At 43.0% G+C, this 24,347-nt stretch overlaps 1 protein-coding gene across 1 annotated transcript in view; it reads left to right on the forward strand.

The window, feature by feature from the left end:
- Window positions 1-223: 223 nt before the first annotated feature.
- LOC124594629 (hexamerin-like) overlaps window positions 224-24,347 on the forward strand; it is a 54,890-nt gene continuing 30,766 nt past the window's right edge. Inside the window, exons 1-3 of the mRNA XM_047132999.1 lie at window positions 224-302; window positions 16,944-17,071; window positions 22,377-22,535. Of these exons, the coding sequence (XP_046988955.1) occupies window positions 224-302; window positions 16,944-17,071; window positions 22,377-22,535 (366 nt within the window). The remainder of the gene's footprint in view (window positions 303-16,943; window positions 17,072-22,376; window positions 22,536-24,347) is intronic.

A 24,347-nucleotide genomic window follows, 5' to 3' on the forward strand; every position in this document is an offset into this window, starting at 1 on the left:
GCTCCAGGTGATAGCCCGCCCGGGCGCTTGTCTCGCACGGCTCAGGTGGCGTCTGGACTCACCGTGCCGAGATGGCGAAGCGTTCCGCGCTCGAGCGGAAGAACCCCAGGTGACAAGGGCGCGTCGTGAGCTAACGAGCCCAGATAGCGGTGGCCCGCGGACTATAAGACGGCTCCCTCTGCAGCCGCCATGCCAGGACTCGACCCACAGCGCTCCGCAAGACATGAAGACCGCCGTGGTAGCTCTCCTCACTCTGCTGGCCTTCGCCGCTGCCGATCCGGAAGAGCAAGGCTGTCCAGAAAGTGAGTACACTGCTCCGTAAATTTCCTTAATGTTTGTAGGGACGTCCTAGACCAGTGCTTCCCAACCTTTCTCAGACCCACCACCCCTTATTGCAATGAGATACTAACTGGTACCCACCCTGCCCTAACCATCATCAACATTGGCGCCTAACCAAACCTTAAGGGGGGTAGGACGTCAAACGGGCTGACTTGGAGCAGAAGAGGCACCACACGACATTTTAATTTCCACTGTCTATACTTTTACAAATAAATTCATAAAACTTTGTCAACACGACCAGGAAGGATTCAGGATTCAAACTCATAGCAATATAAGTTCAAAAGTATAACAAAATAGATTCGTTTTACGTGTGAAATGTCATCATTTTTTCACTTACTATTGGCTGCATTTGTTGCTATAGGTTCCCCCATCTTCACAAGTAAGTGAGATTCTTCGATGAATTTTGCAGAGCATGAAAACCATACTTACAGGTGTATGAAACTCTAGAATTTATTCGATTAATGAAAAAATGAATGAGCTATTACATTTTAAACTTCATGTTTAGAAAAAACTCAAATTTTATGGTTAATTATCTCAATTTTTGGCACAGTTTTAATAGATTTGGAACATTCTAGAGATTCATACACCTGTGAGTATGGTCATCGAAGAATCTCCCTTACTTATGAAGAAAAGTGTACCTATAGCAACGAATGCAGCCAATAGTAAGTGAAAAAATGATGACATTTCACATGTAAAAAAATATATATGTTGATATATTTTTGAACTTCCACTGCTATGAGCGTGAATCCTGAACTCTTCCTGGTCATGCTGACAAAGTTTTATGAATTTATTTGTAAAAGTATAGACAGTGGAAATTAATATGTCCTGTGGTGCCTCTCCTGCTCCAAGTCGGCCAGTTTGACGTGTTTCGATAATTTGGACTAAAATGCTTGCTCTATGCTACAACTACGAGGGTTGCCCTGAAAGCAATGCATCGCATCTTTTTTTTTGTTCAATAATTCTTTATGGAATATAACGAGAATTACACACACGGAAGAATGGTGTTCTATCTACACACCCTATTGCACCACGTAATCTCCATCCATTTCTATGTCCTTCCTTCAGTGCGAAACCAGGGCGTGCACGCCCTATAGGGACCAATCGTTGTCGTGGTGGCGGAGCCAGTGCTTCACTGTGTGAATCACGTCCTCATCGTCCTCAAAATGTCTTCCACAAATGGCATCCTTTAATGGCCCAAACAAGTGCGAAGTCCGAGGGGGTTAGGTTAGGGCTGTATGGTGGATGGGGTAACACTGTCCAATCCTGTTTTGCGGTGTGTTCAAAAAATGTTCAAATGTGTGTGAAATCTTATGGGACTTAACTGCTAAGGTCATCAGCCCCTAAGCTTACACACTACTTAACCTAAATTATCCTAAGGACAAATACACACACCCATGCCCGAGGGAGGACTCGAACCCCCACCGGGACCAGCCGCACGGTCCATGATTGCAGCGCCTTAGACCGCTCGGACAATCTTTGCGGTGTGGGGGCCGAGAGTTATCGTGTTGCAGCAAAACATCTCCTGGGTTGCCGAAGTCGCCAGAACCTCGTCTTGAGTTTTGTTAATGTGTTGGCACGTGCTTCTAAATTAATGGTACCGCCTCTTGGCATCACATCAATGAGAATAACACCCTCACAGTCCCACGGTGATCATGACCTTACCGGCGGATGTTTTCTTCTGTGAGGAGTGAGAACGGCGCCATTCCATCGACTGTCGTTTTGTTTCGGGCTCAAAATGGTTAACCCAGGTTTCATCACCTGTCGTAATGCGGGACAAGGTCTCCCCCTCAGCTTCAAAGCGTTGCAACAAATCAAGACAAATGTGCGGTTTGTGATCCACCGTTAGACACAGCGGGACACATCTTGCACACACTTTTGAACATCCAATTGTGCGGATAATTGCACCGACACTTGCTTTGCTGATTGACAGATGCAGCGCCAACTGCCGAGTCGTAATGCGTCTGCCCTCGCGAATGACATCAGCAGCTCGCTGCAACATGTCGAGTGTGACAGCCGTGGATGGTCTCCCCTACCGCTGTAAATTGTGGAGTTCCGCCGAACCGCCCTCTCATAACCTCACCCTCCATGCCCAGCGACTAACGACTAACTGTACTTCTGTCAACAACAGATGCTCCATAGACTTTGTACAAGCGTTTGTGAATATTCCCCACAGTCTCTCTCTCTCTCTCTCTCTCTCTCTCTCTCTCTCTCTCTCTGCAGTGAAAAATTCAATGACAGCACGTTGCTTGTAGCATCACCAACAGACGCCATATTGAAACTGTTCTGCAGCTACGCTATCTGTCGGGAATGACGGAAACTTGGTGCACTCACTCAAGAGACTTCAAACAGCACATACGTAACGCTTCTCATTCGTAGCACTGTTTTCGGCTGAGAAAAAAAATGTGGTGCATTGCTTTCTGGGTAACTCTCGTACTTTCTGTTAACACTCGCACTAGAAAAACATTAAATTCTTCAATTACTGATCGAGTAAATATATTATTGTGTTATTGTCGCCACATGCAAACAAACGTGTAAAATAATTTCTCGATTTGCTGTTCCAATTTCAGAAATGGAAACTCACATTTACTTTCGTCAGTAAATACACACTTCCTTTCTGGCATTTCTGTGAAAAGTTTACAATACATTACACGAAGCAACGTAACCTGTGGCTCTAACGGTCTAAAACCACACTTCTAAATGCAGCAACCCGAAGAAATAGGCAATGCTCAAAGAAAGCCGAAACGACAAAGTGCTCGCCAAATGAAAGCATTACATAGTAGCAACCAACGAACTTCAGAAATCGTTGGGGGGTTGGGTTGTTTGGGGAAGGAGATCAGACAGCGAGGTCATCGGTCTCATCGGATTAGGGAAGGACGAGGAAGGAAGTCGGCCGTGCCCTTTGAAAGGAACCATCCCGGCATTTGCCTGGAGCGATTTAGGGAAATCACGGAAAAACTAAATCAGGCCTGACACGGGACGCGGGATTGAACAGTCGTCCTCCAGAATGCGAGTCCAGTGTCTAACCACTGCGCCACCTCGCTCAGTAGTTTCAGAAATCGTGCCTCGTTATGTTTGGTTTAATCAATGCGTGAATTTTCTTTATTCTTTAGATATGACCACATTTATTCTCCATTTGGTTATTCTACATGTTACTTAAAAACGTGCTATTACAAAAATTCTGGATGTTTAATGAAAATCGAGACAATGTACTTCCCGTATTTTCTCGGTATGACGGGATATATAAGGTAAATAAGGGACGATCCCGTAAAATACGAGACGTGTGGTCACTTCAGCCTAGGTCCTGTTGGGGTCTAAACATCTCACCCTTGGTATTCCCACATTGCTCATTCACCGTGGCTTATAGTCCATTGCTAGTTTAGCAAGTCTTTGTGGTGACATACGAAGCAAGTCTTCTCTCCATTTTTCTTTGTACTGGATTGCCGTTTGCGTTATTGGTTGGATTTCTAATTCTTCCCTTATTGTTCCGTTTCTAATTTTGTCTTCCTTAGTGCAGCCTTCCAGAGATCTTAGAAATTTCATTTCTGACGCTTCTGTTGTTGTTGTTGTCTTCAGTCCTGAGACTGGTTTGACGCAAGCTCTCCATGCTACTCTATCCTGTGCAACCTTCTTCATCTCCTAGTACCTACCGCAACCTACATCCTTCTGAATCCGATTGGTATATTCATCTCTTGGTCTCCCTCTGCAATTTTTACCCTCCACGCTGCCCTCCAATACTAAATTGGTGATCCCTTGATGCCTCAGAACATGTCCTACCCACCGATCCCTTCTTCCAGTCAAGTTGTGCCACAAACTTCTCTTCTCCCCAATTCTATTCAATACCTCCTCATTAGTTATGTGATCTACCCACCTAATCTTCAGCATTCTTCTGTAGCACCACATTTCGAAAGTTTCTATTCTCTTCCTGTCCAAACTATTTATCGTGCATGTTTCACTTCCATACATGGCTACACTCCATACAAATACTTTCAGAAACGACTTCCTGACACGCAAATCTATACTCGATGTTAACAAATTTCTCTTCTTCAGAAACGCTTTCCATCCCATTGACAGTCTACATTTTAAATCCTCTCTACTTCGACCACCAACAGTTATTTTGCTCCCCAAATAGCAAAACTCCTTTACTACTTTAAGTGTCTCATTTCCTAATCTAATTCCCTCAGCATCACCCGACTTAATTCGACTACATTCCATTATCCTTGCTTTGCTTTTGTTGATGTTCATCTTATATCCTCCTTTCAAGACACTATCCATTCCGTTCAACAGCTCTTCCAAGTCCTTTGCTGTCTCTGACAAAATTACAATGTCATCGGCGAACCTCAAAGTTTTTATTTCTGCTGCATGGATTTTAATACCTACTCCGAATTTTTCTTTTGTTTCCTTTACTACTTGCTCAATATACAGATTGAATAACATCGGGGAGAGGCTGCAACCCTGTCTAACTCCCTTCGCAACCACTGCTTCCCTTTCATGTCCCTCGACTCTTATAACTGCCATCTGGTTCCTGCACAAATTGTAAATACCCTATCGATCCCTGTATTTTAGCCCTGACACCTTCAGAATTTGAAAGGAAGTATTCCAGTCAACATTGTCAAAAGCTTTCTCTAAGTCTACAAATGCTAGAAACGTAGGTTTATCTTTCCTTAATCTATCATCTAAGATTAGTCGTAGGGTCAGTATTGCCTCACGTGTTCCAATATTTCTACGGAACCCAAACTGATCTTCCCCGAGGTCGCCTTCTACTAGTTTTTCCATTCGTCTGTAAAGAATTCGCGTTAGTATTTTGCAGCCGTGACTTATTAAACTGATAGTTCGGTAATTTTCACATCTGTCAGCACCTGCTTTCTTTGGGATTGGAATTATTATATTCTTCTTGAAGTCTGAGGGTATTTCACCAGTCTCATACATCTCGCTCACTAGATGGTAGAGTTCTGTCAGGACTGGCTCTCCCAAGGCTGTCAGTAGTTCTAATGGAATGTTATCTACTCTCGGACCTTTGTTTCGACTCAGGTCTTTCAGTGCTCTGTCAAATTCTTCACACATTATCGTATCTGCCATGTCATCTTCATCTACATCCTCTTGCATTTCCATAATATTGTTCTTGTATAGACCCTCTATACACTTTTTCCACCTTTCTGCTTTCCCTTCTTTGCTTAGAACTGGGTTTCCATCAACGCTCTTGATTTTCATACAAGTGGCTCCCTTTTCTCCAAAGGTCTCTTTAATTTTCCTGTAGGCGGTATCTATCTTACCCCTAGTGAGATAAGCCTCTACATCCTTACATTTGTCCTCTAGCCATCCCTGCTTACCCATTTTGCACTTCCTGTCGATCTCATTTTTGAGACGTTTGTATTCCTTTTTGCCTGCTTCATTTACTGCATTTTTATATTTTCTCCTTTCATCAATTAAGTTCAATATTTCTTCTGTTACCCAAGGATTTCTACTAGCCCTCGTCTTTTTACCCTACTTGATCCTCTGCTGCCTTCACTACTTCATCCCTCAAAGCTACCCATTCTTCTTCTACTGTACTTCTTTCCCCCATTCCTGTCAATTGTTCCCTCATGCTCTCCCTGAAACTCTGTACAACCTCTGGTTTAGTCATTTTATCCAGGTCCCATCTCCTTAAATTCCCACCTTTTTGCAGTTTCTTCAGTTTTAATCTACAGTTCATAACCAATAGATTGTGGTCAGAGTCCACATTTGCTCCTGGAAATGTCTTACAATTTAAAACCTGGTTTCTAAATCTCTGTCTTACCATTATATAATCTATCTGACACCTTCCATTATCTCCAGGCTTCTTCCATGTATACAACCTTCTTTTATGATTCTTGAACCAGGTGTTAGCTATGATTAAGTTATGCTCTGTGCAAAATTCTACCAGACGGCTTCCTCTTTCATTTCTTACCCCCAATCCATATTCACGTACTACGTTTCCTTCTCTCCCTTTACCTACTGCCGAATACCAGTCACCCATGACTATTAAATTTTCGTCTCCCTTCACTATCTGAATAATTTCTTTTATTTCATCATACATTTCTTCAATTTCTTCGCCATCTGAAGAGCTATTTGCCATATAAACTTGTACTACTGTAGTAGGTGTGGGCTTCGTGTCTATCTTGGCCACAATAATGCGTTCACTGTGCTGTTTGTGGTAGCTTACTCGCACTCCTATTTTTTTTATTCATTATTAAACCTACTCCTGCATCACCCCTATTTGATTTTGTATTTATAACCATGTATTCGCCTGACCAAAAGTCTTGTTCCTCCTGCCACCGAACTTCACTAATTCCCTCTATATCTAACTTTAACCTACCCATTTCCGTTTTTAAATTTTCTAACCTACCTGCCCGATTAAGGGATCTGACATTCCACGCTCCGATCCGTAGAACGCCAGTTTTCTTTCTCCTGATAACGACGTCCTCTTGAGTAGTCACCGCTCGGAGATCCGAATGGGGGACTGTTTTACCTCCGGAATATTTTACCAGAGATGACGCCATCATCATTTAACCATATAGTAAAGCTGCATGCCCTCAGGAAAAATTACGGCTGTAGTTTCCCCTTGCTTTCAGCCGTTCGCAGTACCAGCACAGCAAGGCCATTTTGGTTAGTGTTACAAGGCCAGATCAGTTGCTGTAAATCTTTCTATCCAAGAGTCTAAGTCTCTGCCCCATACATTAAAATAGTAATCGCCATGAGATTATGAAATTTCAGTTGTCTGACTTTCCTTGTCTTACACTTTAAGTATCCTTTTTATTGTACCACATACATGCTGGTAAGTATTTTTTTCTGTATATCTACATCTTGATCATATGATATGTCACATTCTAAATACTCGAAATGGGCTACCTGTTTTATCGGTTTATTATTGAGGACTATTTTTGCTCGTACTGAAAGGGCCATGGTTTTAGTTGAATTTACATATACTATCAGATTGTAGCCTGCACTTGTCTGAGTTTGTAGTTTATGTTCGCTAACTTCTATTACAACCTGATCATCCACGAATAACATCCTGTCAGTATTCCTGTTAATATTTCCTAATCATGTCATCTACATTAATGAATAATGTTGGTGGCAAGCTACACCCTTGTTTTACCACTTGATTTGTTTGTATTTCAGGTGTTATCTAAAGATCTCTTCTAATTCTCGTGTTCATCTAGAGGCTTTTGGACTTGGATAGGATATATAAGGACCCCTCCGTTTTTCGTAATAATACCGTGCAATAATATGGACAATCTGCCTAGATTGCTCGGTACTATGATCAATTATACTGTCGATAATATTGTGCAACAATACCGCAGTCCGCGGCTGCTGTGGTAATGTCTCTACTTTGTTGCAAGCACGACGCTCCATTCCCCCCTCGACGCTCATATCCCTATCATCCAGAAACAAAATAATACAATGAGAGACAAAGTTCCACCAAACCGGCGTTTATCTTGCTCCGCTGCAATACGTTGCTACTGCTAGTTCTTTCGAAGACTTAGAAATTACAAATGCAGTTTCATCTAACAGTATTTGAGACATAGTTATAGAAACGTGTCATCCAATAATAAGTGAACTAAAGGATAATATTCGGATAAGTAATGTATATACCTTTATTCATAACTTTGCATTAATCAATTTTTTAAAAACGTCGTCCTTCGCCCATACACCATATTTTCCGAGCAACAAATCATATGATTCATCATTCTCAATACATGTGTTTTGGTACTCGTCTGCCGTAACATCCCACAATATCGGGAATAATATTTCGACGCACTCTAATAATAATGCTCTTTCGTCTCTTTTCAACTCATTTTCCAAACAACAATACCAATACTAACCTCCTTGGCCTGTGTAGCACGATAGAACTGTCAAGGATATTGTCAATATTCCCCACAAACAGCACGACACTTCCTGACAGCGCAATATATTTCCAAATTTTTTGATGTTCTCAATATTATTGCGCAACCTCACAATATCACTCCTAGGCGATCAATATTATTGGGCATCCAGGAAATATTGTCAAACTTATTGATCGTCAAGAGGCTGCTTCAGAATGAAAAAGAATTTTTCTGAACACTTTTATTTTTAAAATGACGAAAGATAAGTTGTATTTAGTTTCTGTAGTTGTTCTATTCAATCACAAATTAATGAGTCAGTGAGACAATTGTAACTGATTTTTTCTAACAACTTTTCTTTATAAAGTGATGAAACAATTCAGAGTGCTACGTACAACTCCTTCTGAGAAAAGAAAGCTAAATATCCACATCGGTGGTACGGTCATGTTACAAAACATGCTTCCACCGCACCACGACTCTCCGTATCGACAACTGTTTCACTTACATCCTGCATCCCATCTAACGTCAACCGAGTTGAAATGTGTGCACTATACTTCGTAGATTTTTTTATAGCTGTACCTCTTAGACTCGTAATTTTTGAACTGACTGAAGTTGGAACACTTACTTAGGAAATATGACACATGGAAGGCTGCGTCAAACCCGGAAGCGCGCTCGGATAGCCGGTTTCGTTAAAGCGAGTGCTCGCGACAATGGGGAAATCCTAGTTCGAGTGCTGGTCCGGCACAAATTTTTATGTGTCACTAACAGATAATATCTCCATACCAAATGCAGCTAATAGTCTGAAAGTTTCCGCAGTTGCGAATAACTTTCATAAAGTTACTATTGTGTTGTGCTGTCAATTAGTTTGTTTATCTCTTGAAAATTGAAAAATGAAATAATTTGTCCGCATTGTGAGAACTACCTACAACTTGGAGAGGGTATTTCCATGAGATATTTAAGCATATTTGATGTGTGTATCTCAATTTCACTGTCATAGATAGATGGTACAATGTACGTGTGTAGTGGGTGGACTATGTGAGGGAGATGTTCATACTGTACATTCCTTTCAACTGCTGTAACCTCCATCAAACTGTGTCACATTAAAATTAGTATTGAAAATAATTTAATTATTGGCAACTTATATGGTCAGTATTACAGTATTACGAAACAGTGATAATAGTAATGAATATTAAAAAATAATTTAGTTTCGTAACAGTAACTCAATCGATCTCTTTTGTTCTTCATTTTTATCCACAGGGGGATAACCACCCCCAGTTTTAGAAGCAATGCCCAAGAGGAATTACCGTATACAGGGTGGCCAAAATTTAACTGGCCCGCAATTTATTCAGCGCACCTTGAAGCTGGTGTTGGGTTGTCGCGGTCTTGTCTTCACTATAGATATTTTAATATGTGGTTCTTTTAGGCTGTGGTGTCGTCGCGTGCGCATATCTGGACGTAAATCGTACCAAGTGTTGCCGGAGTATACTAACTCTTATTTCGTTTTATTTGAATAACACGGCGACGAAGCTTCAATTCAGTTATTATACTCTGGTCAGTTCCACGAACACAGATTAAGAATCAACGCTTCACTTCAAGAAGACACGGATCATTTAAATTTAATTTAAATAGTTTATAGTCAGTGCGTGCGATACTAACGAAGTGTTTATTACAGACGCTACAGAACAAGCTTCGTCGACGTAATTGTCTGCACTATTGATTCTGATTTTAAATCACAAGTTCGCAAAGTTTATTGTCTTTCCTATTTTTTTATATAGGCCAATAAATATTCATTGACAAGTTTCGAAATGTTCCAGCTAGCTCAAAGTTTGTGTGTCCGTCCAGAATTCTAAAAGTCTGCAGTACTGAAAACATGGAGATAAAAAACAATGGAGATGGCACTATAGACTTAACGCTATACCTCGTTTTGAAGCCAGAGTGGGAGGGCCATGCCGCCATCTTAAATAGCCCAAAACATTAGCAGGCGATTGTTTACAACTGCTTCTTTTTCAATAGTTCTGTCGTGTGCATGTAACAGCTCTTTTAAATACCAAAAATTACAGTGCTTAGATGAGCAAAATAGTGTCAGGAAGACAATTTTGAATGTTTTTCTGTTCTTATACACGTATTTGCTCTAGTAATAATATACAATGGGCCTCGCTAACGTAACTTGTGTTTTCTTGATACATTTCAAATAACCGAGAAGATTATGTTTTCGGAGTCCCAGCTTCATATACTATCGTTACAGGTACAATTAAACTGGACTTACATGGATTTCGAAAGTGTCGGGATGCTGTCTGTCGCGCGCCTTTGCAGCCACTGGACCGACAGCATCGCGACACTTCGCCTGAAGATGATGGATATGCAATCCATGAAACGTTGCGACTAGAAGACGACGCCACTCGGCTGATAACTGTGAAGATTTCATAGCTGAAATACGCCGAGAAAGCCTGCAGTTGCAATGTATCGGTTGTCGCTATCAAATAGCATTGCGTCACAAATGGTTCTAATGGCTCTAAGCTCTATGGGACTTTACATCTGAGGTCATCAGTCCCCTGACTTAGAACTACCTAAACCTAACAAACCTAAGGACATCATACACATCCATGTCCGAGGCAGGATTCGAACCTGCGACCGTAGCAGCCGCGTGGTTCCAGACTGAAGCGCCTAGAACCGCTCGATCACAGCAGCCAGACTATTGCGTCACAGGTCCCCCCGACTTGAAACCGTTGGATTGTTTTCTGTGCGGATCCTTGAGAACTTTGATGTATTCCGGCCCTGTTGGCAACGTCGATGAACTCCAGGAATGCATTTTGGATGGTCGTCAGTAGATTCGGAACGCGTCTGGGATTATTTAACTTGTGTCGGCATCAGTGAGAGGAGACGTGATGAAGCCTGCCTTGACATGGACGGTGGCCATGTGAAACACCTGTAGTAACGTGATTGTCCTCAAGGACATTGCATTCGAGGATAGTAATACGTCATATCAGGGAAATTATTGTTTTCCGGACTTCCGTTTAAGGGATTGTTTACTTGTTTCATCGTGCTCTACCCGGTCCTTTCGTTAGCGGTTGTAATAGTCAAACCTTTGTATTTCAGACCACCGATGATGTCTTTCAATAAATAAAGGTAAGGAGGAGGAGGAGATTAGTGTTTAACGTCCCCTCGACAACGAGGTCATTAGAGACGGAGCGCAAGCTCGGGTGAGGGAAGGATGGGGAAGGAAATCGGCCGTGCCCTTTCAGAGGAACCATCCCGGCATTTGCCTGAAGCGATTTAGGGAAATCACGGAAAACCTAAATCAGGATGGCCGGAGACGAGATTGAACCATCGTCCTCCCGAATGCGAGTCCAGTGTGCTAACCACTGCGCCACCTCGCTCGGTCAAAATAAAGGTAAAACGCTTACGGCATGAAAGAACTGGTTTCATTCTGTAGCACATAGGGAGATCTAATATGAAAATTATTATCAGAAGATTCGCAAATGCTTAGAAAGCTTTTCACTCAGGTTCAACCAACTCAGACCACCAGGGATGAAGAAAAAAGTTAACAGATCCAATCTACGGTACATTAACGTACTGAAGAGTCACTCAAGATGGCGGGAATTTTGAAATGAAAAACGTGTCAGGCAAGGAGATTCCAGCTCGCCAAAATCATTCTCACCAACTTTGGAGGACATTTTCAGTTCCATAAATCCTCAGCTACTAACAGAATAATTCAATAGAACAAGTTTGAAAATAGTCCCGAAGAACAATTAAACGAAACTAAAACAGTCTATAAACTACAAATAGAAAAGGAAACTGTGTAAATTAACAATAAAGTCATAAAACCAGTTGACGAGTTACCATATTTAGTGTAGTTGAAGACGACGACCGGATGAATAGCAAAAGAGATAAAGAGATTTTGGAGAGAACAACATTTAAGTTGAACTGGAAACGCACTGTGATTGTTTGTTTTGGTTATAATTCATTGCCTGGAACAGTCACAACAATTTCAAACGAAATTACCGCTTTCGGGCGTCATCGGTCATTCTCAGATCACAAAACAAATACCGTGGTTCTTTCTCACCACTGCCGAAACTACAACGTCAGAGATTTTTAGACATAAATAGAAGTCTGTAAATCACTTGCAACTCTCATTCCAGACGTCTACCTATGTTTGTATGTGGTGTTATTCGAATTGCTCCCGTATGCTAACAAGGGGACATCGGCAACTTGACGTCATATTTTAAGGAGGAAAAATCACATTAGCGAGATATCAGCCCCGGCAATCAATTGGGCCTTAATTCCGACAATACGCTTTATAAGCTTCCAGAAGTACAGCTCATAGACTTTCCCGCGCACATGTTGCCTGTCACTTGTTCCGCTCCACTGCAGCCACCCAATTCCCATGCGCAATCTTCCCACTCGCGTGACACTACAGGCAGTGGAAGAGGAGCGGGGAAGTGGAGCCATCTGCAAAACGAATTTTGATCCAGAACTCGTTATTTTACTCGAAAAGAGTACATAACCTGTCGACCTCACATACATGTACGCTCAATATTACACTCAAGAGCCAAAGAAACTGGTACACCTGCTTATTATCGTGTAGGGCCTCCGCGAGGACACAGAAGTGCCGCAACACGAAATGGCACGGACTCGACCAATATCTGAAGTAACGCTGGAGTGAATTGATACCATCAATCCTGCAGGGCTGTCCATAAATCCGTAAGAGTAAGAGAGGGTAGAGGCCTCTTCTGAACAGCACGTTGCAAGGCATCCCAGGTATGTCTGGGGAGTTTGGTATCCAGCGGAAATGTTTAAACTCAGAAGAGCGTTCCTGGAGCTACTCTGTAGCAATTATGGACGTGTGGGCTTTCACATTGTCCTGCTGGTATTGCCCAAGTCCGTTGCAATGCACAATGGACATGAATGGATGCAGGTAAACAGACAGGATGCTTACGTACGTGTTACCTGTAAGAGTTGTACGAGTATCTAGACATATCAGGCGTCCCATATCATTTCAACTGCACACGCCCCACACCATTACAGAGCCTCCATCAGCTTGAACAGTTCCCTGCTGACATGCAGTGTCCATGGATTCATGAGGTTGTCTCCATACCCGTACACGTCCATCCGCTCGATACAATTTGAAACGAGACTCGTCCGACCAGGCAACGTTATTTCCAATCATCAACAGTCCAATGTCGGTGTTGACGGGCCCAGACGAGGCGTAAAGCTTTGTCTCGTGCAGTCGTCAGTGGTACACGAGTAGGCGTTCGGTTCCGAAAGCCCATATCGATGATGATTCGTTGAATGGTTCGCACGCTGACACTTGTTGATGGCCCAGCATTGAAATCTGCAGCAATTTGCTGAAGGATTGCACTTGTGTCAAGTTGAACGATTCTCTTCAGTCGTCTTTGCTCCCTTTCATTTCCGGGCTCAGCGATGTCGGAGATTTGATGTTTTACATGATTCCTGATATTCACGGTACACTCGTGAAATGGTCATACGGGAAAATCCTCACTTCATCGATGCTGTATCCCATCGCTCGTGCCCCGACTATAACAACCAGTTATTCAAAATGACAGTCATAATCGCATTATTTATTTTGCTGCCAACCGGTTTCAACCCGCGATGGGGTCACCTTCAGGGCAATTTACACCATTTGGTCGCTCGTTGGAGTCGTCACCCTGCCTGTGCATGGTTAGCAACCGTGCACAGGCAGGGTGACGACTCCAGCGAGCGACCAAACGGTGTAAATTGCCCTGAAGGTGAAAAATGGCTCTGAGCACTATGGGACTTAACATCTATGGTCATCAGTCCCCTAGAACTTAGAACTACTTAAACCTAACTAACCTAAGTACATCACACAACACCCAGTCATCACGAGGCAGAGAAAAATCCCTGACGCCGCCGGGAATCGAACCCGGGAACCCGGACGCGGAAAGCGAGAACGCTACCGCACGACCACAAGCCGCGGACCCCTGCGGATACAAAGTACAGTCGCCAACAAATTTTACATATTCTCATACACCTTTTCCTTTAATCCAAACAAATACAGATTCATTTACAGATATTTTCCTTCTGTTACGAGTATACAATGTTAGTGCAGACGTTGACATATATGCTGATTTTCCAAAATCTTTGTTAGCCAGTTCAGCCGTATGATAGGTACGGTAGGCAATAATGTCTCTGTCTACAAAACTTTCAAGGCCAGGAACATTAGGTACTCCTTACAGAAGATATCGACGTCGTGTTAAACAAACAGTATATAAAACAATTGAAAACATAGAACTGACTACATCTGCCGCAGACAAGAAGAGGAATACCGTGAAGAACATTGCTGCTAATGCCCTCGTCGACGGCCCCTGTGTATTTGTTGGATGTAGAATAAATTTTAGCATAGACCTTAATGATACATTCAGTCATGGTAATTGTTGGCTTACTGTAGCTATTGTACGAGGTGGTACAGGAGTACCTAATGTTCCTGGCCTTGAAAGTTTTGTAGACAGAGACATTATTGCCTACCGTACCTATCATATGGCTGAATTGGCTAATGAAGACTTTGGAAAATCAGCATATATGTCAACTTCTGCACTAACATTGTATACTCGTAACAGAAGGAAAATATCTGTAAATGAATACACAGGGGCCGTCGACGAGGGCATTAGCAGCAATGTTCTTCACGGTATTCCTCTTCTTGTCTGCGGCAGATGTAGTCAGTTCTATGTTTTCAATTGTTTTATATACTGTTTGTTTAACAGGACGTCGATATCTTCTGTAAGGCATCTTGGCAGCGTTCAATGCAGTTGCCTGTGCAGCAGCAGCAGCGCGAGTGATCCGCTTCGCGGGCCTCGCTCGCTTTTATACAAGCGCGATGACTCCATCGCGGGTTGAAACCGGTTGGCAGCAAAATAAATAATAAGATTGTGACATACATTTTGAATAATTGATTATAAGTAAATTAATCGATGTTTATCTCCATACAACTATGTTGTCTAAAAAATTATAACAACCAGATTCAAACTCACATAAATCTTGATAATCTGCCACTGTAGCAGCAGTAACCGATCTAACAACTGCACCAGATACTTGTTGTCTTATATAGGCATTGCCGAACGCAGCGCCGTATTCTGTCTGTTTACATATCTGTATTTGAATAAGCATGCCTATACCAGATATTTGGCGCTTCAGTGTATTTGAACAATATATCTCTTTCTTTGGACTGTAAAGCTGACACTGTTGAAGAGTTGAGGTAAAGTACATCTGCTGGAGTTGCCTTATACTTCAGCTTGAGTGGCGTTATTAAATTGTAAACCGAAAACAATTAACCTCATTTCATAACAATTCTTCTGTTGCTTCGGTTTACTATTTTGATTTGTATGCATGTATACAGTGTGTTAGGAAATTACCGTTAAAACTTCTAGGACTTGTAGAGTGGAGTGAGTAGATAGTATCTTGAAGCGTAATCCATTTCCTGAAACGTACTTCTCCCGTGCCACTACCATTAGAAAACACATTGGCAACGCGGGCACTGCTACAAGTAATTGATTAGGCATCACCCAGTACATGACTTGTTTTACAATTCCAGTCATTAATAGCCAGAGAAATTACTAGTGTACTCGTTGACGGATTCTCTTTAAGGTGATACAGTACGGCTCCTCTCATTTCGGATGTGTGATATCTCCTTGTAGCATCACAGTCATGCCTGCTGACAGTGAAAGTACCCTTTCTCGTAGCCGTTGCTTAATTGTGGCGAAGAGGGCATTCGATGGCGTCAGAAGTTGTCGAGAGCGATCGTGATAAAGACGACGTGCAGTTCTCGCATTACCGCGGTGTTCAGAAGACCGCGAACTTCTTGGTTCAGGATCATGTCGGTGTTTTCGGCAAACGTATACTCAACCATGTCGCTCTAACACTCACAGACACATGAATGATGCTCGAACCAAGGCAGATGGGTAGGATGGAAGCTAGATGACATCAGCCGATTCGACGTAATCACCCCTCACCATGACTACCGTGTTGGATTCCAGTTCAAATTACTATGTACTTGCTCTCCTCTACAAGTCGTAGAAGTTTGTAAGGGGAATTTCCGAACACCCTGTACAATATGAGCCTAAAAGTCAAAATGACAAGCAAAATCCATTGGAGTTGTTGCGAAATGAGGTTAATTATTTCCGATTTAAAATTTAGTCATGACAACCACGTTGAAGTACAATGCAACTTCTGCAAAAGTACTTCACTTCAACACTTTAACAGTGCCAGCTTTACGATGCATAGAAAATAACGTTCAACAGAAATGTTTATAACTAAATGGCGCTACGCTGCTTCTTTAATGACACACACATTCATTTGCTTCATTTACATTGCAGTTCTGACTCGAAATGTAAAACACAGTAAAGAGATTTCTGGCACCAGCTACAGGTCAGGAACCGCGCACTTTGACACAATGAACAAAGCACACACAGTACGTAGAAATCGAACATTAAGCGGATGCACTGGGGTGAAGCAAGTAAAAAAACAACCGGCCCGCGTTCGTGTTTAAAAGCTGTACTTTCGGAATGTTACAACTGCGTATTATCAGAATCATAGTCCAGGTTTTCTCGCGGACGCCATTGCTGGCGCTATGTCCTGCAAGTGTGCTTTTCCCACCTTAAAATGTGAAGTGAAGTGGGTACTCTTTACTTGCCAGTATACGAATTTTATGGGCTATTAACCGGCATAGTAGTATAGAAAGAATAACAGTTCCATGAACGAGTTGACAGCTAATACCTGTTCTTTTTTTTTGCGTAGATGATAAAGTACAGCTGACTCGGCAGAAGGACGTGCTACGGCTATTGAGCCACGCCAACCAGCCATTGCTATGGGAGGACCTGGCTGCCATCGCTAAGGAGTACGAGGTCGTACCCCAGAACTATCAGGTAAACGACTGCTGCCGTCTCCGAGGAAACAGTATCGTGCCAGCTTCAATTCCCTTCTTTTCCAGGGCACTTTTAGTGAGTAAAACGACTGACTGAAAGTCACGGTAGAGGTGAAGATGTGCCGTGCATGACACCGGAATGTTGCGGCTAGTTGTTGGGCGCAGTTACAGACGCGATTTGTGAGCAGTCCGTTATAGACACCTGTACACTGAACACGGCTGCAAATCACGATTTATCGGCGTTGAACATGGGACGGTAATCGGTACACAGCTCATGAATCATACCATATCGGAGACTACGCAAGAAATCGGATTTCCGTTGTAAACAGCGTTTTGATGCATCTCCAGTGTCGCAGAGCCCCAGTAAACCGTCGCGCAAGACAACCGCAAGTGTTTCACGAACGAACGTCACGTCACCTCTGAAGAACCGTTTGAGGCGTTCGGCGGTCTATTGTGGATCACATCTGTACCTCACCAGAACGATGGCAAATGGTTCAAATGGCTCTGACAAGGGAACCTCCCCATCGCACCCCCCTCAGATTTAGTTATAAGTTGGCACAGTGGATAGGCCTTGAAAAACTGAACACAGATCAATCGAGAAAACAGGAAGAAGTTGTGTGGAACTATGAAAAAAAATAGTAAAATATACAAACGAAGTAGTCCATGCGAAGATAGGCAACATCAAGGACAATGGGAGTCAAGGAGCGCCGTGGTCTTCTGGTTAGCGAGAGCAGCTACGGAACGAGAGGTCGTAGGTTCAGTCTTCCCTCGAGTGAAAATTTTAATTTTTTATTTTCAGTTTATGTGACAAACTCTTATGTTTTCATCACTTTTTTGGAAGTTATTATCACATCCAGAAGAAAACTTAAATCGGGCAAGGTAGAAGAATCTTTTTACCCATTCGCTAAGTGTACAAGTTAGGTGGGTCGACAAAATATTCCTGTCATGTGACACACATGCCGTCACCCGTGTTGTATAGAATATATCAGACGTGTTTTGCTGTGGAGGAATCGGTTGACCTATGACCTTGTGATCAAATGTTTTCGGTTCCCATTGGAGAGGCACGTCCTTTCGTCAACTAATCGCACGGTTTTGCGGTGCTGTCGCAAAACACAGACACTAAACTTATTACAGTGAACAGAGACGTCAATGAACGAACGGACAGATCATAACTTTGCGAAAATGAAGAAAGTAAAACTTTCAGTCGAGGGAAGACTTGAACCAAGTACCTCTCGTTCGGCAGCCACTCACGCTAACCACGGGACCACGGCGCTCCAGAGTTCACATTCTCCTTGATGTTGCATATCTAGCGCATGGACTACTCAGTTTGTATATTTTACAAATTTTTTTCATAGTTCCACACAACTTCTTCCTGTTTTCTCTATTGATCTGTGTTCGGTTTTTCAAGCCCTATCCAATGTGCCAACTTATAACTAAATCTGAGGGGGGTGCGATGGGAAGGTTCCCTTGTGAGAACTATGGGACTTAACATCTGAGGTCATCAGTCCCCTAGAACTTAGAATTACTTAAACCTAACTAACATAAGGACATCACACACATCCATGCCCGAGGCAGGATTCGAACCTGCAACCGCGGCAGCCGCGTGGTTCCGGACTGAAGCGCCTAGAACTGCTCGGCCACCACGACCGGCACCAGAACGATTCCGACGCCATGTAGAGACCATGCCTCGACCTGTTACTGCAATTTTGAGGGCTCGAGCGGGGTCGACTCGTTATTAACAGCGACATCTCATGACTTTTTGTCCGACAGCGTATTATTGTCTCGACATCAGATTGATTACATTATTCGCAGCATGCCCGGTCGTTGTCAGGCCTGCATTGTTGCCATAGATGGTCTAGCCCATACTGAGCACAATAACAGGTTGTTGGAATGTGTGTGCAAATTAGTTAAGTTGGAAAAAACCAAGAACATTTTTGTCTACCGTTATGTATGTTGCAGTTGTTTACGTTCTCTATTCTTTACACTGTTTCTACTTTACTGTCACCTGCTTATACTGTTTTTTGACAAAATTAACGCAATCTCGTAACATTTCCGGTTGTTGCTGTAATTTTGAACCCCAGTGTATTATGCTTGTAGACACCCTGAGAGTGAATTTCGACTAAGGATAGCTCGCTTGCCGCGAATGGAAGGAGAGGAAACCTTAATACATGGTTCAGTGTACAAAGAACTCTCCACCGCTCACTTTAGAGTGATTTTCTGAGTACAGAAGTAACTGCAGACGTCCAAAGAGATGTGATGTGTAAATCGGCTTCGGGTCATCAGTTTACTTCAGAAAGAAACGTCTAGCTAAGAATTATGTTTCAAGAATTTCGCACTCACAAATACCAGTCCAATGTCTGAACGCCCTTACCATCTCGCTTTCTCTGTGGAATTCAAAAGCGGTTTAGACACCCGGTAACGGCGAGCCTTCCCGTACAGTCTGTACTGACTACTGTTGGCAGTTGTTTATAGAGGGTTGTTGGAGCGACTGAGAACAAATGAAGAAAGGCGCAATCCTTTCCAGTTCGCGGGAACTGTAACAAATCAAAATCTGCTGAACTACAGTTCTGTACCGCTTTATAGCAGCTTGGTGCAGAATTATGGAACGTTAAATACTAACTTATCTTGGCTATTTTTGGAGAAGAAAATATTTGTATGCTGAAACCAATAATGATGCTGCAGGCTGCAATGGCTCCAGATGTATGCGTCACCGTATACACGTCAAATGTATCCCATATAAAAAGATAAGAAATGAAATGTGCAGAGACCACAGCATTCATTGCACATGGTGTACTTTCTATTCATTTCACATATATGTGAAAGTTAATCATACTATGTGAAAATAAATAATTTGTTAGTTAACATGGTATCAGTGGTATTCGTCAGTGACTGGTGCCTATCCTCCCTCTAAACAGACGACCAGGTTTCTTTCCGACCTGGAATATATAGGGTGTATCAAAAAGAACCATCCGATTTTGCACGTCTATATTTCTGAAACTAATAAACATATAAACTAATTTCGTTTTTTGATTAATGGGAAATTCAAAAAGGTTTTTTTCGTACCTTTTCATAAGTGTTCAACATGCCCCGCTTGAGATGCACTGTACAGGGTTATTACAAATGATTGAAGCGATTTCACAGCTCTACAATAACTTTATTATTTGAGATATTTTCACAATGCTTTGCACACACATACAAAAACTCAAAAAGTTTTTTTAGGCATTCACAAATGTTCGATATGTGCCCCTTTAGTGATTCGGCAGACATCAAGCCGATAATCAAGTTCCTCCCACACTCGGCACAGCATGTCCCCATCAATGAATTCGAAAGCATCGTTGATGCGAGCTCGCAGTTCTGGCACGTTTCTTGGTAGAGGAGGTTTAAACACTGAATCTTTCACATAACCCCACAGAAAGAAAGCGCATGGGGTTAAGTCGGGAGAGCGTGGAGGCCATGATAGGAATTGCTGATCATGATCTCCACCACGACCGATCCATCGGTTTTCCCCTTACAGAGGCATCCAGAAGCTTTAAACTGCGCATACCATCGCCGCATGGAGTTAGCAGTTGGTGGATCTTTGTTGAACTTCGGCCTGAAGTGTCGTTGCACTGTTATGACTGACTGATGTGAGTGCATTTCAAGCACGACATACGCTTTCTCGGTTCCTGTCGCCATTTTGTCTCACTGTGCTCTCGAGCGCTCTGGCGGCAGAAACCTGAAGTGCGGTTTCAGCCGAACAAAACTTTATGAGTTTTTCTACGTATCTGTAGTGTGTCGTGACCATATGTCAATGAATGGAGCTACAGTGAATTTATGAAATCGCTTCAATCATTTGTAATAGCCCTGTATATGTCAATGCGGTATTCAAATTGTTCCCACATTGCAGCGAGCATGTCTTGAGTTACAGCTTCCACAGCTCCTGTTATGTGATGTCTCAGTTCATTCTTTGTTGTTGGTAACAGAGGCACATAAACAGTCTTTTATAAACCCCCGCAAGAAATAATCACAGTCAGGTCTGGTACTGGCCTTGGAGGCCAGTAATGTAAGGCTGGATCATTTGGTCCAGTGCGACCGATGCATCGCTCAGTAATCCTTTGATTTAAAACTTCCCGCACATCCAGATGCCAGTGTGGCGGTGCCCCATCATGTTGGTAAATGAACTCATTCGAATCAGTCTTCAACTGTGGAAAAAAAAGTTCTCAAGCATATTGAGATAAGTGCTTCCTGTAACAGTGTTCTCGGTAAGAAAAAAATGGACCATACATCTTTTCAGGTGAAACGGCACAAAAAACATTAAATTTTAGAGTCCCTCTCAAGTTGTACAACTTCAAATGGTTCAAATGACTCTGAGCACTATGGGACTTAACTTCTGAGGTCATCAGTCCCCTAGAACTTAGAACTACTTAAACCTAATTAACCTAAGGACACCACACACATCCATGCCCGAGGCAGGATTCGAACCCGCGACCGTAGCAGTCGCGCGGTTCCAGACCGTAGCGCCTAGATCCGATCGGCCACGCCGGCCGGCTGTACAACTTCATGTGGTCGTTCGGTACCCCATACTCTCAAGTATGACGGTTCATTTTCTATTTAAATGGAATGTTGCCTCGTCACTAAACACTAAGGCCTTGGAGGAAACTGTCATCCTCCATCTTGCCAAGAACGAAATTACAGAACTCCACACGTTGTTGTTTGTCACCTTCACGAAGAGCTTGCAGTAGCTGAATTTTGCATGGCTTCATGTGTAAACGTCGACGCAAGACACACCAGACGGACATCGGCGATATGTCCAGTTGTCCAGCTGCACGGCGAACGGATTTCTGCAGACTCCTTGTAAAACTATGGCGGATGCGTTCGGCGTCTGTGTCAGATGCTCGGGGACGGCCCGGCGATTTGCCTTTACGCCTCGGAATTGTTCATGCCATCGTCTAATACTCTGTGCTGTAGGAGGATCCACACCACACCTAGTACGAAAATCACGCTGAATAGTCATTACTGATCCGCACTGCCCAAAACGTAGAACACACAACGCTTTCTGTTGTCCCGACACCATTTTTACTAAAACTGAAGCGGGCGCACTGCTGCTACCTACTGGGAACCATGTAAAACTCGAGAGTGTGCTCTTTCCAACCGAACGTCGTTCACGCACATATCTCATATAACATAATAGCTGTGATTTTTTTTAAGTCGGATGATTCTTTTTGATACACCCTGTATTAATTCTTAAACGTGCGACCGCGAGGAACGAACGGCGAGACAGTTGTGGGAGCCTACAACTTCTGATACAGTCCATGCGTATATTTCAGGTTCCATACGTGGCTGAAATGTTCGTGGAGTTGCTGAACAGTGAGGAGCTTCTCGCGGTGTACCAGCCAGTATCCGTATTCGATGATCGCCATGTGGATCAGATCAAGCTTGTCTTCGACCTTCTCTACTACGCCAACGATTATGACGTCTTTTACAAGGTAATGCCGCACCATGCTTCCATGTGAGTTTGTCTGTGTGTATTATAGAGAGACAAAGAGTGTGTATATACCTAGAAATTCAAGGTTTTAGTTTCTGTGTGGCTTCCATAATTACAAGGTAGAGAAACATAGTTTCATTTTGGAAATGACATTTTCCGTCTGGTTTTTTCTCAACAGCTTCTGCATCTAAAAGGAACTATTTTAAAATAGTACGGGATTGAGAACGCAAGTAAACAGAAAATAGCCATAATTTCTAGATCAGTTTTCGCATATCTTTTCTTCTGCACTTCCTTTACCTTTTTTATCCCAGGAAACAACTGATCTGCTGAGATAGCCGTACGTGTTAAAGCGCCATTTTCAGAACAGAGAGGTCCGCTGGCCGCAGATCGAATCCGCTCTTTGTGAATCGGTGTGCTGGATGTAATTTTAGGTGGTTTTCGACATCCCACGAGGTGAATATTGGGCTGGTAACCCAGTCGTGTCTCAGTTTCACGATTCGCAAACAGGAAACTATCGCTCACGTTCACATGAATAACGAATAACGATACATGCAGACAGTTGGAGCAGACATACTCTGTAACAGGAGCTGTGTGTGTGTGGAGGGTGGGGGGTAGGAGGGGGGGGGGCGAAACGGGGTGGCGACAGGAAGGGCAGTCGGCCATTTTTAACCATGCCAAATCCATTAATAACAGTAGCGCTCCAGCACCGATCCGGGACAAGCACAAGAAAAAGAAGATTCCAGAACGAAAATAATCTAATACTTTAGTATGATATGAACTGTTCGGCAAGAAGTTTTACCATCAAAGCACTGTATATAACGGGTGGTTATAATTAAATTTTCCCTACTTAATACGTTATAACACGGAAACCAATTACTGTTCGAGGACCAAACTTGGTAGCATTAATGTCAAGGACATGGGTAAGAGAAATAATGCAGAATCGATTCAACTGATACAATTTTAATATGCTGCTATGGTACATCATACTATTAGATACCAGTAAATTTACTGCTACAAAAGCGGCTCAACATGGCGCCCATCACTGTCCAGAAGAGTCTGAAAGCGCAGGATTGCATTCTGCACAACAGAACGAAGCATATCCGTAGGTATGGTGGCTACCTCTCTTGATAAGCTGCGCTTCTTATCAAGTACATGTGTGAATGTTCCCCTGGCAAACCCTGTCCTACAGATAGCTCCACAACCGGAAATCACAGGGAGTAAGATCAGGTGATCGTGCCGGTCAAGCATTTCGAAGCGATCGGTTGATAATCAGAACGTTTCCAAATGTGTACGGAAAAGCAGATGAACTTCTCAAGCAATATGCTGTGGGGCCCCATCTTGTATTAAAGCTGTTGATTTCAATACATCTCTCTCCTGTAGAGCGTGTATGACATGCTAGTGAAGCATATCGCAGTAACGGTGGTCAGTCACACTGCACTGCACGTCTTTGGTCACTGAGCGCCAACCTGTTCAAAAAAGAATGGGCCAATGATGAATGTAGTCGTGAAGCCACACCATATGGTAACGCGTTCACCATACAGGGGAACTCCATGCACAGTGACTGGAGGTGAAGATCCCCACACTCGGCAATTCTGTGCGTTCACCTCACCCGTCAAAGAAAAATGAACTTCGTCTGTCCATAGGATGGTCCAGGGCCAGCCCTCGTCCACTTCAATCCTTGCGAGAAAGTGGAGAGCGAAGACAACATGTCGTTGTGCGTCCTGTGGCGCAAGCTGCTGTAGGATATGGATCTCGTACGGATATCATTTGAGAATGGTTGGAAGCACCTTCCGTACAGTGGACCACGGGATGT

The sequence above is a fragment of the Schistocerca americana genome, chromosome 2 (genome assembly GCF_021461395.2).
Source record: "Schistocerca americana isolate TAMUIC-IGC-003095 chromosome 2, iqSchAmer2.1, whole genome shotgun sequence".
Classification (NCBI taxonomy): Eukaryota; Metazoa; Arthropoda; class Insecta; order Orthoptera; family Acrididae; genus Schistocerca; species Schistocerca americana.